We start from the raw sequence: 15695 nt of genomic DNA on the forward strand, positions 1-15695 counted from the left end.
GAAATATTTTAAAATTAGCATTAGAAAAGGTAACACGACTGTAAAGTCAACACAAAGCAGAGAAAAATATTCTAGGAAGACATCAAATAACTGCTATCTGGATGCATTGCAACAAAAGATATGTAATAATCTCATAACCTTTGTTAAGCACTCTAAAGCCAATCTATCATTTAACAAAGTCAAATTATTTCTGTATAAATATATTTGGCAATAAATCTTTTATAAACCTTTAAATTAATAAGCCAATTAAAATTGAGCCAAAAGTGACATTAGCACAAAAGGCAGAATAAGGAACTCTAAAATACCTCCATGCTCATGACTTGGAAAACTTAATTGGATTAAGTTAATCATACTCCCCAAATTAATGTGCAGATTCAATACAATTCCATCAAAATTACAACCATCTTTTAAATGGACAGACTGATTCTAAAATTCATTTGGATATGATGAAGATTCAGATTAGTCACAACAATTTTGAAGGGAAAAAAAGAACAAAGTTAGACTTCTACTTTCCGATTTTGAAACTTACCACAAAAGCTGTTGCAGTCTCAAGATAGCATGGTACTAGCATAAGGATATATAGATCAATGGAAGAACATTGAGAATCCATAAATAAACCCACACATTTTTGGTTAGCTTATTTTTGAAAAGAGTGCCAAGAATATATAATGGGGAAAGGATAATATTTTCGACATAAATTATGAAAAAACCAAATACTCATATGCAAAAGAAAGATTGGAGTTGGACCCCTAACTCACATTATATCCAAAAAATTAATCCAAATCAATTACAAACCCAAATGTAAGAGCTAAAATAATAAAACTTCCATGAGGAGACATAGGTATAAGTCCTCGGGACCTTGGATTAGGCAATAATTTATTAAACTTGATATCAGAAGCACAATGAACCAAAAAATGTTTTAAATTGTATTTTATTAAAACTAAAAACTTTTATGTGTCTCAGAACACCATCAAGTGTGAAGAGACAACTCACAGAACAGGAGTAAATAATTGCAAATTATATATCTGATAAAGATCAAAGATCCAAAATATATAAAGAACTCTTACAATTCAACAATAAAAAGATAAACAATTGAATTAAAAGATGGGCAAAGGAATTGAACAGACATTCCTCTAAAGATGATACATAAATGGTCAGAAAGTACAAGAGAATATGCTCAAAATCATTATTCACTAAGGAACTGCAAATTAGAACCATTATGAGATACCTCTTTATATCTACCATGGTTATCATTCTAAAAATTAAATATAGAAAGAATAGCAAATGTTGCCAAAAATGTGGAGAAAATGGAATGCTCATACATTGCTGGTGGGAATTTAAAATGTTTCAGCCACTGTGAAACGTAGTCTGGCAGTTCTGCAAAAAGTTGAACACTGAGCTACCGTATGACCCACAGATTCACTCCTGTATATATTCCCAAGAAAATTGAAATCATATGCTCATGCAAACACTTGTATACAAATATTTATAGCAGAATTTTTCATAATAGCTAATAAATGAGAATAACTCAATTGTCTATCAACAGAGGAATGGATAAACAAAATATGGTACATCCATACATTGGAATATTGTTCAATATCATTCACTCATATAAAGGAATGAAGTACTATATATATGCTACAACATGGATGAACTTCAAAAACATCATGCTATGTGAAAGAAGCCACACAACATAGGCCACATACATTATGATTCTGTTAATATGAAGTGTACAAAGAGGTAAATTCATAAAAAGATAAAGTAGATCAGTGGTTGCAGAGAATGCACGAATTAGTATTTCCACTTATTGAAAATAGGAAGTGACTGCTAACATGTAAGTGGTTTATGTTGGGGATGATGGAAATGTTCCATAATTTCATAGTGGTAATAATTACATAACACCATGAGCATACTAACAGCCACTGAATTGTACATTGTAATGTAATAAATGTTACATAATGGGAATTTATGTCCATTTAAAAATTGTAAAAAATAGCCAACTATGGAAAAAAATTTACCTTTTTTTTCAGATTCAATGTTATAAATGAAGGAAATAGTTTCCCTTCCTGCAAACCTTATTGTACATTCATTCAGATTTTCTCTTTCACTGTCCCATTTCACATTCTGGAAAGATCAGATATTTTAACACAAAATTACTCTCTTTTCCTCATTTGGAAAACATTTGTCCTATTATCTTGCATACACAGTTACGTTTTTTGTCACTACTGTTTCTACCATGGCCTCAACTATACATATTAGTTATAACATTTAATGAAAGAAAATAACTACTTAACATAAAAAAACTAGAAGATCATCTACTACTTTCTTTCCTATACAGTGAATCCTAAAATGGCCCTGAAATCTGGTACCAGCTCCTCCATGCTGCAGTCTAAGAGCAGTCTTGCCCTCACAGGGACCTACTAGGAAAAATGCTCCTAAGTGCCCTGGTAGGCTGACCTTGGTCCCACTGTGAATCTTAAAGCAGTACTGTAAACTGGATCCAGGCCCTCTCATCTGCGATTTGAGAGCAGGCCTGCCCATTCAGGGACCCACTGAGAGGCATGTTCATTCATGAACCCAGAGGCGGGCCTGAAGACCTTGGTCTCAGCTTTGGGCCCTGAGGCAGCCCTGTTACTTGGTTCCCTTTTCTCTCAGCTGCAATCTAGACCAGTACTGTCTGCCTAGGAACCTACCCAGTGACCCAACAGGAGCCCTCCTAAGGACCCAGAGGAAGCCACATTCATCCACATATCTGGTAACTAGTCCACAGTCTGTGGACTCTGAAGTAGACCCTCATCCCAGTGCCAGATCTACTGACCAAGGTCTGGGAGGCAGTCCAGTTTACCCAGGAAACAGACAGAATCTCAGCCAGCATAACCATGTGACCTGTCTCTATCTCCAGTTGACCTCAATTCTAGAAGCAATCCTGTCATCCTGGGAACCCAATAAGAGGCTCCTGAGGACCTTTACCTGCAAAACCAGTCTATAAAGATGGGGAAAGGTGTTTGCTCCTTCAGATGCATAGAAACCAATGCAAAGCTACACAGATAATGATGAACCAGGCAAACATAATATCACCAAAGGAAACTAATAAAGTTCCAGAAACTAACTTTCACCCCAAATGGAGATCTACAAATTTCCCCCCAAAACTCAAAATAATCATCTTAAAGATGCTCAGTCAGATGCAAGAAAACACAGATAGACAACTAAATAAAATTTAAAAAACAATGCATGAACAAAATGAGAAGTTTAATAAAGAAATAGAAACCATTAAGAAAAAACACAAAAATTACATGAGAATAGAACAGAATATTTTAATGGAGAACTTCAACAGCAGACACAGTCATACAAAAGAAAGGATTAGCAACTTGAAGACAAGTCATGTAAATAGTTTAATTAAAGGTGAAAAAAGAAGAAAGATTAAAGAAGAGTGAAGAAAGTATAAGGGACCTATGGAATACCATCAAGCATGCAAATACACATATTATGGGAGTCCTAGAAGGAGAAAAGAGGGAAATGAGCAAAAAGCTTATTTAAAGGAATACTGGAAGAAAAATGTAAAAGCTAGAGTATTGGTGGCAACATGGGGATATGAAAATCCTCATGCATTACTGGTAGAATTGCAGTGTGATGTAACCATTCTGGAGAGTTATATGTCACAACTTAGTCACTTAAGTACATGCCTCTGATACAACAATCTCACTCCTGTGTATGCATCTTGCAGGAGGATTTACCTGTTTCAAAGGGTATATGTAAAAAGAGATTTATCAAAGCATTATTTGATCATGGCAGGACAATAGAGACAATCTTGTTTTTATCATTAGGAGAGTGGAAACGTTAAACATCATGGATGATCACCAAAGAGGGCTATACTGTAATAAAATGCAATTAACAAAATACATACATATAAACATGGGAGGATGTTTTAAAACTAGCAATAACTAAAAAGAGTAAGAAACAGGCAAGGTCTTTTTCCAATGCTATTTATATAAAATACAAATATACACTCAGGACTTTCCTTTCCAGTAATGGTATACAAGGTAATTGAGACCAAACTTCCCACTTAAAGTACAAATGGTTGGTTTATATATATATATACATATATAATATTCATATATAATATTCATTTATATATATACATATATAATATTCATATATAATATTCATTTATATATATACATATATAATATTCATATATAATATTCATTTATATATATATATATATATTCACTGGAGGTATTGAAAAGCAAAGGCTGTGAAGAATTATAAATCCAAAGTTCCAAAGTAACATAGCAACCCAAAGAGGTAATTCTGTGTTAAAGGGCACTTTCCCCTTAGGGTATTTAACAGCTCCAGAATATTTGGCTGAGAGATTTAGAAGCACATTTTAAAGCCTTTAGTAAATAAAACTGCAGCATCTAGAGTCCAAGGCTCACCAAATTGGGGCAAGGAGATGTTCCTGCTAGACCTTTTACATATTGTGTTGAGATATCAAACTGAAGATATAATTCAAATGGCCCATAAACATATGAAAAGATGTGTAAAGTCATTAATAATGAAAATTAGGGCAAGATACTGCTTCACTCATCAGATTGATAAAAAGTAAAATGCCTAGCTTAATGATGGTAAAGATACAATAAACTGAAAATATCCTCTGTTGCAGATGGGTATTCAAATCCGTATAACAATTTGAAGAGCAATTTACCAATATCTGATAGATTTCAAGATGTACATACATCTATAGCCTATAACCCAATCTCTGCAGTATACCCAAGAGAAACTCTTGCAAATATGCTTAAGTAGACACACTGTATTTGTAGCAGCATTATTTGTAATGTTGAAAAGCTATGAAGAATCTAAAATCTAGTACTAGGGAAATAGAGTAACAGGTTTGGTCACATTCATACAATAGAATGTCATATAGATGGTGATTAAAATTAATAAATTATATCCTCATTATCAATGTTAATAAGTCTTAAAACCATAATAGTGACAACAAATTTTACAATATGTGCATACCACTTGTATATATATAATACAAAACACAAAATTATGCTATATATTATTTACATAAATATGGATTAAAAACATAAAAGCATGTCCTGAAGAATACGTATCAACTTCCTAATCCCACAACATTGGGAAGGAAATGAGACTGGAGAGAATTACAAAGGAAACTCCAACCATATTTGTCCTGCTTTATTTCTTTTTTTGGGTCGAGGGATCTGGTAAAAACTGGAAAACCTGCTAGACAAATTCTAAAAGAGCTCTACCATTGCCATGCTTCATTTCTTAAGAAGAAATGATCTTAAATATAACTTGGCAAGTGTTTAATTTTATTAAAGTTAAAGTTGGGTGTATGTGAGGTATGAGTGTTTTTTATCTTGCTCTCTATATTTGTGAGTGTATACAGATATAAAACATTTCATAATTTAAAATAAATTATTTCATTCTGTGATAATGTGACAAAAGAAACCAAGATGTGAAATAAAAACTAATAGGAAGGAATCCACTTTAAGCAGTGTGGCCAGGAATAAGCTTCAAGCAATGCAGTATGTAAATAGACACCAATGTCTGCAGTCTAGAGATGGCATTAAATCTGCTGGCGGTTTTTCTGTGATCATCATTGTATTGCAAGTTCTATGAGAGATTGGATATGGAATATCCTGTTCAATGTTATATTTTCATCACCAGAATAGCACTTAGCACACAGTACGGCTCAAAAAAAAAATCTCAGATAAAGTGAACGACATAGTTTAAGGGACTCACATGTTAGTGTGTTCAGACAGTAGCAAGGACAGATAGGAGCAATTAAGAATCTGATCAGATCAATGCTGCGAAATAGGCAAGGGTGATCTTTAATAACTCCTTTCTAAAGCCTCTTTTATCTTTTATCTCTTTTATCTTTCATTTATCCTCTACTCTTGAAATCCTTATTTTGTATCACTTTCTTCCAGGACCATGTATTCAATCAACAGCTAAAAAAAAAAAAAAACCAAAACCCCTAAAGTCTATAGTTATAACTCACTCAGTCCCAGAAATGAATCTGCAATGCCTGAGTTACTGTCGTGGTAACATGTCCCATGATATTCTTTATCAGCATCCTTTGTCATCTTCTTGTAAGGATTTTGAAGGAGACGGAGAAAGGTAGTTTGAAGGTTTCTTGTCAGGAGGTTTGCTGTCAAAGCTTATTCTAAATGGAATATGAATTTTATCCTCCAGACATGCCTCAGTACCTGTCAGAATTTAGCCTTGAGAAAAATGAGGCAAGCACTGAGAGTAATGACCTTTTTAGAGAATCTGTGCTCAATTCTGAACTCTATTCAGAGGCCTTGGGGTGGGGCTTGTTTGACATAGTGGCCGCATAAAGCCTGGTAAACTCTGCTGGTCTCCGGGACGAGGCTGAGGGCAGAGAGTTGAACACAACCCTGAGATTTATCCCTCACAATGGGGAAAGACAGACTTCTTCACTTATGTCTCATGCTACTTCTTATCCTGCTTTCTGCCAGTGACTCAAACTCTGCAGAACCGTAAGTCTCACTCAAGATCCTTTCCTCCAGAGTGCATTTCAGGCTCTCCCTTATGTCTTCGCTTTGCCTTCCTTTGTAAATGCGACCTTTCCACTCATTAAGATACCTTCCAAACATAAGAAATTATTCCAGTTAATCCCTTGTTTATCTTTCATTTATCCTCTACTCTTGAAATCATTTTTTTCTACATTGGGCCAATCAGAGTCATAAATACAAGTAGTCACTAAGAAGCATGATTAAATAAAACACTAGATCCCACCTTCACAGAACCATTCTTTTGGATGGAAGGCACTGAAAATAAAGATATTCAAAATGTATAGTGAGGTGCAACTTAACATGTATTGTAGGCTTTATATATATACAGAAAGTATAGCTCCTTTATTTTTCAATCATGTATCAAGTCTTCACCAACAGCCCCAATGGGGAACCAAAGTGGGGGAAATAATTTTAACCCTATCCAGTTGTAAGTTGGTAAAATTCAATAATTGTAAGACTTCTTTTTCACCTCTCCCCAGTTCCTCTCCTCTATAGTGTCTAGAGGATTGTGGTCTCCATTAACTCCTAATAGAGAAAAGTGTCAGAGTCCTTGGTCTCAAAGTTCTCCGTCCTTCTTGGCTGCTGTCAGTCTGACTTCTTCTTATCTGCTAGCATGCATTGTTGAAGTTTAGTCATCTGATTTCTTTTGTGGGGTCAGGACCCAACAGTCCTCTCTACCTGACTGTCTCACTTCAGCTGTTTCATATCCCATAGAACTCCTACCTTTGCATCCTGCCTCAAATACTATGGCTATTGTTCCAACCCAGCCTGTGATGCAGGGTCACTTTGCCCCTTTGCAGACCAGGCCATTTAAGGTCCCTGGCCTTAACCCAGCTGCCTTTACATTTCTTCCAGAGAATGGTGAGAACTCTTGGGTCCAATAATAGCACATAGGCACCGAGGTGTCCTGGAGAGGTTAAACTTCTACCTCTCTCTTGCATACCCATACTGCACTTCTAGATGCCTATCGTGTCTCCTATATTTCAGATTGATACAGGGAAGTCTTCAGAGTCCCAAATGGGGAAAGGGATAAGGGGTCCCTCTGCTCTGTGTGTTACCCTTATTCATCTGACATAATTAGCCCTCTTCAGGCCAAAGCGCAGAAAGCAGAAATAAGGACTTCAATTCAGTAAGTCTCCTGCTTTCCTCAGGCTTTTTCCTTGCACAGTTTCCTGGCAACCGGTAGGGGTACATTTCTCCCCCACTATCCCTCTACCTCATCTACAGCTGTGGGCGCTACTACTTCCGGCTGCACTCCACCCAGAAAGCATTTGGAGTATGTGGAGGCTATTTTGCTTTCTGAGACGAGACTGAATGGATAAAGCGAGTGGTGTGTATTGGGTCAGAAACATGAAGCAATTTGTGGTTTTGGATGCAGTCCTATACTGCATAGGACCATGCTGCCATTGAAACCATCCTTTTACATTGTGTCCACCACTGAACCAAGAACAGCAAGCCTCATGCCCTAGTTATCACAAGCAGAAGGGGTGTTTTCTTCCTTTGTAAGGAGAAAACTTAACTTTATCCCTCCGGAATTAACCCTTGATGTGATAAATGAGAGAAAGATTACCAAAGAGACCCAATAGCCATTCTACCCTGCCTTGGGGCAGTAAGCTTCAGAGAGATGAAGGCTTCAGGGGAATAAAATGAAAAAGAGAAAACTAAACGTTATCACTTTAATACTTGCTAAATTTAGTCCCTGCTAAAAAGGCAAATATTTAAAATGCAAACATTCATGATTGAGTAATATATTAAAACATTTTAGCAGCTCACTACCAGTGAAATCTTGGGCCAGTTTGTCAACCTGGATTTGTTCCAATTTCAATATCTATTTAAAAATATTAACTGAACTCATACAAAATAGCTCTTTGGAATATCAAATATGTGTGCAATTAATTTTTACTCATGATAATTTTTGGCTTATAATTTATAAGAATAAAAATAGTATATTAAATAAATTATAAATATATGTATACACCTTCTTATTAAGATCAAAGAACTAAAGGGAAAATTTGGGGATGGGGAGGTAAAAATGATAAATTTTTATTATGTATTATGTCCTTAAAAGAGCAGTGATCAGGAGATCAGAAGCATCCAGATACCAGAAAAAGATTAGACATAAGGGACAAGCTGAATGACTATCAGCGAGTTACTTAACTGCCCTCAACTTCTCTGCTAGAGAGCAAAACCATACCACTCATACAGTAAAATCATCTGAAACTTGGATGATTTAAGAGTGGCCCTAGAGATTCATGGCATATAGTTTTACCCAGGAACACTTTAAAACACATGTAGCAAGACGGTTTTGCTGGAGCAGACTACATGGAGGATGAGGAAACCAAATTTGAGTTCCAGATTCCACAACTCAATTATCCTTGGATCCTCTCCTCCAAGTCTCACACCTATTAATTTTGTAAGTAATAATATTGGGTTTCTTGTGTCAAATTGCCTGTCCAGAAAACAATTTAAAAGGTAAGAGTTTATGTTGCCAATGGAAAGGTAAGAGTAGCGAAATAATATAAGAAAATAATAGCTTTTACTTGCAAATTTGCTCTACAAATGGCTTAACCCTGCAGACATTGAATCATGAATCGTTGAATCGTTAAAGCTTTGAGGAGTTAGATTTTAGTCATGATTTACTGATTTGGCATGGGGGCAGGGATTTTATCCTTCTGTTATGTATTCAAGTCTTGGGGACTGATGAGGATCTCATGTTTTAGCTTTCATGAACATGGAGAGTATCATGTATGTACCTTACAGCATTGCTGGGAAGACTAAATGGCTTAATACAGAGACTGCTTAACAATTCCTGTTGTGTGGCAGATACTCAAATAAAGCAACAACAAAAACACATTCTCTTTCAGCCCATAGGAGTTCAGAGTGTGGAGAGATTATACTGAGTTGCAGTTTTCTGGAAAGTGACAGGAAAATATGGCATGGAGGGCATTAGAGACAAAGGATACTCATCAGCAAAGCTAAGGCAAGAATGTGAGGTTTACACAAGAAATTGCCTGTGCCTCTGAAAAACTGAAAACATTGAACAATTTAAATAAAAAAGAAAAGACTTTTCAAAATAATATGTACTTTTAGTACTCATATCAACTTTTCTTTTTTTTTTTTTTTTTTATACAGAGTCTTACTCTGTCACCCAGGCTGGAAAGCATTGGTGAGATCATACCTCACTGTAGCCTTGACCTCCTGGGCTTAAGTGATCCTTCTTGCCTCAGCCTCCTGAGTAACTGGGACTACAGGCATGCACCACCACACAACCAAACCTGGCTAAACTTTTTATTTTTGATTTTTGTAGAGATGGCAGGGGGGCCTCACATTGTTGCCCCCAGGCTGTTCTCAAACTCCTGGCCTCAAGTGACTCTCCTGCCTCAGCCTCCCAAAGTGCTGGGAATCAGGTATAAGCCACTGCTCCCAGCCTGAACCCTTTTTTTTTTTTTTTTAATAAAAAAGATAACCTATCCACCCATGTGATTCTGAAACAAACATATATTTATAAACATGGACATACTAATATTAAATTATTAATGTTGTTGCCTCAAGAAATTAAGCATAAAGGGAAATGATAAAATACAGTGTGTTTGTGTAGTGTGTGTGTGGTGGGGGGTTGTGCATGTAAATAATTGACAAAATTTTCAAACTTGTTGATAAAATATTGACTTTGAGCTGTATCTGAGGAGCCTAAGAGAAACAGCAAATACTTTTTTTCAGTGTTGCTGATATTAAGGAAATGATTTCGCAATATACACATGTGCTATTTTGTGTAGTGATATATGCTTACTGAAGTTCCTTCAGTTGAATTTCTGTAAATCTAGTCATGATGTTCATTCCAAAGTGATGTTTATCTAGACAGATTTTAATGTAAGTCCTTTTTAAAATGAATAATCACTCCCAATTTATTATATATGTGTGTGTGTGGATGTGCACTTTTATGGATATATATTCAAGAATTCAGATACTTTTTGAAGTTCAAAGTTAAAGTTTAAAGAGTTCAGATTGCTCTTTAAAGCCAGGAATGTCTGTGAAATTGTCACATCTTGGAAAACACTCTCCAGTGTTGTGCGGCTGCAGATTGTGTGGCTGAGGCATGACTGATGAGTAAAAGATAAAATTTGTGTGCTGATCTGTGACAGAACCTCCATTGTGTTGTTCTTAGTCCATTGACTTTTGGAATAAAACTGATTGCACCAATGATTACATATTGTTATGAAAACACATTTGTGAATGAAAACGCTTACTATCATCAGTTTTTCTCTAATTTAGACTTTTTCCTTTCCCAGGCAGTATATGGTGCTAGTCCCCTCCCTGCTCCACACTGAGGCCCCTGAGAAGGGCTGTGTCCTTCTGAGCCACCTGAACGAGACAGTGACTGTAAGTGCTTCCCTGGAGTCTGGCAGGGAAAACAGGAGCCTCTTCACTGACCTGGTGGCGGAGAAGGACTTATTCCACTGTGTCTTCTTCACTGTGAGTGCTAGGGTGCCAGCTGGCTGTCCGTGCTTGATACATTTTATTGAGTTCTATAAGTCATGGTGACGGAGCTCTGGTGTGCAATCCCAAGGAATGACTTCAAGAATGTAGTTAGGACCTCAGGGGCCGGGCGCGGTGGCTCACGCCTGTAATCCCAGCACTTTGGGAAGCCAAGGCGGGGAGATCACGGGGTCAGCAAATCGAGACCATCCTGGCTAACACGGTGAAACCCTGTCTCTACTAAAAATACAAAAAATTAGCCGGGCGAGGTGGCGGGCGCCTGTAGTCCCAGCTACTCCGGAGGCTGAGGCGGGAGAATGGCGGGAACCCGGGAGGCGGAGCTTGCAGAGAGCCGAAATCGCGCCACTGCTCTCGAGCCTGAGTGACAGAGTGAGAGACTCCGTCTCAAAAAAAAAAAAAAAAAAAAAAAAGGGAATTTTTAAATATTTAAGGAAAAAACCATTTTTTTTTTTACCAGAGTAAGGGAGAAATACTCTTCTAAATTTCATTTATAAATAATCCTTTTGCCCACAAAAGTTTCATGACTTAGAGGAGTTTTCTAGTTTTGATTGTAACTGTCTCTTTAAGGACGGGGCTGGACATTGCCTAGAAATAGAGCGTATGAAAATTTCATGATAAAAACTTTGCATGCCACATAATTTTTTGCGCATGCAGGATACTCTAAGCAAACACCTAGTACCTATTTAAAGTTGCCTAACTTGGGATACTCAGCTCCTATGCTGTCCCATATTTTTTCAGAGCTATTTCTCTCCATTCCTTCTGAATACAGATACTCAGTTAAAAGGCATCTAATTTAATAACTAGAGCTCTAGGTGAATTCCATGGAGATCTGGGTTCTATTGATGGCCACTCTTACTGATACAGTTCCTCTATCTCACATTAACATCTTCACTCTTACGTCTGGAGAAACAGTCATACCTTCCTTCTCCTTGGTGAAGCTGAAGGAGAGATAGGAAATAACAATGACAGAAGAACGCAGAGGGAGAAGACTGCACAGTTCCTCAGCAGTAAAAAAATCCTTCGCTTTTCAGCTCCCAAGGATCTCAGCCTCTTCAGAGGTGGCATTCCTTAGCATCCGGATAAAGGGGCCTACGCAAGATTTCAGGAAGAGGAACACAGTTCTGGTAAAGAACACTCAAAGTCTGGTCTTTGTCCAGACAGACAAACCTGTCTATAAACCAGAACAGACAGGTAAGTAGGGAAATTCCACCCGTTGGGGCAACACTGAGAAGGAAGGGCCACCCGAGCCGCCAAAGTCTCCATTATCCTAGCCCCATAGCCTCCTGTCTTATACCCAAATTACCTGCTTTATCGTGTCTGAATCTTACCAGAGAACTACTTTTCCAGTAAGATTCCGTGTTGTCTCCGTGGATGAAAATTTTCGCCCTCGAAATGAACTGGTAAGCATCCACTATCTGTGGTTTGGGTGAGGGGTAGAGTGGGAATAGGCACCCAGAGTGAGGTAGAAAGGTACAAGAAAAGCCAGAGGATGAAAGACACTTGTTTTTGACCTTGGCTCCAGCCTCAGCACGGATTTGCAGTCTTATACAAGACAAAAATTGAGGGACAAGAGATGAGGAAATTCTTTCTCTTATAACAGTAGTTAACCAGTCTGGTAACAGCTGCATTTGTTGCTCTGAACACACTGCATTAAGAATACTAAAGAAACATAAGAAAAAAGGCACTTTTCATATTCATATTTTCAAGGAATTTATGATTAAAAAAGCAACAAAGAATTATACTTTTATGAATATCTAGGTATATACAATAGACTATATTATAATTTATTATATATTCTATACATATAGTATAGAAATAGACACAAACACTTTTTTATGCTAATTGAATTTCCCTTTTTTCAACTTACCTTCAATATTAGTGCAAAGGAACAAAGCTGCTTTTAATAGGTAGAAAATAGACAATGTTGAAATTAGAAGAAATATTCTTGGTTTACTTTCAACCAAATGATTCTGGGAATTCTCTTTCTGTTAGGTCTAAATCACAATGACATGTAACTCTCTTAATATCTATTTCCCGATTTATGAAAGTAAGCAATATAGTCATATTACTCACTAGGAGAAGTTTACTTTCCAAATAATATTAATACTTAAAGACTCAATTATATCATTCACCAATAATAATTTTCAGGGAAATGGCAACACATCATAATTATTGAATATATTTTGTGTGCTCATCCTAGAACTATTTAATAATTTCCCTGAGATTTTATCCAGTTCTGTGATGTTTCTTGTTGAATTTAGCTACAGATAGTATTCTTCCTCAGTATGTTGTTTAGTCGCAAGTCTGAAATTGTAGCCTTTGCTGGAATTCTAATCACATCTCTTCTTTCCTTTTATCATATAGATTCCACTGATATACCTTGAGGTAAGTATCAGAAAAAGTATCTTATAAGGAAATTAGTACTTTTAGAGAGTAGGAGGTTCTGATAATACTTCAGACAGATGAACTACTCTGAAAACTTTCAGATCTGAATTCCTCCTACTCCCAGTTGTCAGGTTGATTGTATTTTCTCTTCCCTCTGTATTTGTCTTTCCAGAGGCAATGCTAATTATTACCTTCAAAATCATTTGAGATGCTCAAGGACTATTGTGACTAAATGATTACTGCCCATGCTTCTTGTTTCCCTTCAGAACCCAAGAAGAAATCGAATTGCACAATGGCAGAGTCTCAAGCTAGAGGGTGGTCTCAATCAATTGTCCTTTCCCCTTTCATCAGAGCCCATTCAGGGCTCCTACAAGGTGGTGGTACAGACAGAATCAGGTGGAAGAATAGAGCACCCCTTCACCGTGGAGGAATTCGGTATGGATTATGGAAGATGAAAAAGGCATGACATTTTGGTTCCTAGTGTGTGAGCTTACTTAGATCCTTTGAATTTCCCGTAGGTATGTTGAACTTGCAGTACAGTCAGACATACCTGCTTCTAAGACCATTAGGACTGTGTGAACACAGAAGCTCATAAGAGCTTGCTGATTTTCAGTAGCAAATTATGCTTTGCCAAGTATGAAACTTCTTATTTCAGTGAAACCACCATCATTTGTTCGTGTCACTGAGATCTGCTGTGTTCAAGAAGTCAGTTAGATTCTGCAGGAATTGTTAAACCTTACCATCTTAAGGTGGATACATTGGAAACATTCAGGGTATTATTTTGGGAAAAATTATACACATACTGAAATTATTTGTATTTCCAATAAATGTTTACCAACATTCTTTATTCATATTATCTTTATTAACAGTGCTTCCCAAGTTTGAGGTCAAAGTTCAGGTGCCAAAGATAATCAGTATCGTGGATGAAAAAGTGAATATAACAGTATGTGGAAAGTGAGTTACATTGTTTTTATCTAAAATTTTATATTTTGCCTCAATTTTGAGTGATTATGTAGGTACAAAATTATAAATTTATTTCCCGTTAGCACTTTTGTAATATTACCCCATTGACTTCTTTATTTAATGACTTATTATTAAAATTTTCAAATACATAAAAGAATAAAAACACCCTTAATTATGATTTAACAATAAACATCTTTCTGTATTGTTTCATCATATATTTTGCTTTAACATTTTAGGATAAATCGCAAAAATCATGATTTTTCTGTACATGCAGTAGCATGTACCTCTAAAACACAGTGACATTTTCCACTTCCATGACACCATGCTCACTTAACAAAATTAAAAGTAATTTTCCAAAACTAATTCCAAGTTTACAGTCAAGTATCTTTAATTGTCCTAAAAACTGTCTCATGAAGCTGGGTGTTCATACATTGGTTTTGATTATTATTACTCCCAAGTACCTTTTGTTTTTTTCCAAACTCTCTACAATGGAAAATTCCAATCACGTGCAAAAGTTAACAGAGTAGTAAAATACAATTTCATGTACCTATCACCTATTTTTATAAAATTATAAAATTTGCCAGGTTCTTTTTGCCCCATTTCCTCCCCTACAGTAGTTTTTTAGCTCTAATATTTTAAAGCAAGCCATAGGAATCTATAAATATCTTAGAGGTTTAAAAGTCTATAACCTCCTTTTTAATGACATTTCACTGAAGATTATCAGTTGGCCTCTAGATGTCTTGCTTGCAGGATCTGCCTGTTTGTTTTCTCATGGAACATTGAATTAATTATGCCTAATCTTTCCTCTGGGCAATTTTAAGAGGATGTACTGAATGTTTTACATTGATCTTTTTGATAGAACAATTGTTTAATAACTAGAAATAGTGCAATGGTAGAACAAATTGTTTAATAACCTGAAATTATCTCTCCCCCAGAATTTTCTACTCCAGGCAATTTCACTTTCTCCTTTTCTTCATATATATACCATAAATACTAATCCTGTCATTGAGGAAAGAGGATGAGCTGATACGATGGACTAAATATGTGAAAAAGGAGCCTAAAGGTCACAGGTCACAATTACTGGGCAAAAGACAATGATTAGGATTTTATAGAAGTGACTTAAACATAATATAAACGATCCGGTGACTGATGTCATGATTACAAAGGGTACTAGACTCAGAATTGGCAGTGATGAGTGTGCCTCCCTTACCAGAACTTACTATTTTAACTAGGCATTCTGCTGCTTCTCTGTGCCTCCATCTCTTAAGTGGTAGACAGAGGGCA

The 15695-nt window shown here is 36.4% G+C and overlaps 1 protein-coding gene and 1 non-coding gene across 2 annotated transcripts in view; one reads left to right on the forward strand and one right to left on the reverse strand.

Moving 5' to 3' along the window:
- Positions 1-5218: 5218 nt before the first annotated feature.
- Positions 5219-5278, reverse strand: LOC111526642. The gene has a single exon (XR_002726445.1). It is a non-coding gene; the product is annotated as a U7 small nuclear RNA (small nuclear RNA).
- Positions 5279-6394: 1116 nt separating this feature from the next.
- The window catches only part of LOC111526638 (PZP alpha-2-macroglobulin like), a 54790-nt gene continuing 45489 nt past the window's right edge, over positions 6395-15695 (forward strand). The window contains exons 1-7 of the mRNA XM_023192439.2: positions 6395-6530; positions 10856-11039; positions 12095-12254; positions 12411-12463; positions 13428-13448; positions 13715-13883; positions 14318-14402. Coding sequence (XP_023048207.1) covers positions 6448-6530; positions 10856-11039; positions 12095-12254; positions 12411-12463; positions 13428-13448; positions 13715-13883; positions 14318-14402 — 755 coding nt within the window. The 5' untranslated portion in view covers positions 6395-6447. The remainder of the gene's footprint in view (positions 6531-10855; positions 11040-12094; positions 12255-12410; positions 12464-13427; positions 13449-13714; positions 13884-14317; positions 14403-15695) is intronic.

The sequence above is a fragment of the Piliocolobus tephrosceles genome, chromosome 10, assembly GCF_002776525.5.
Source record: "Piliocolobus tephrosceles isolate RC106 chromosome 10, ASM277652v3, whole genome shotgun sequence".
NCBI classification, from domain to species: Eukaryota; Metazoa; Chordata; class Mammalia; order Primates; family Cercopithecidae; genus Piliocolobus; species Piliocolobus tephrosceles.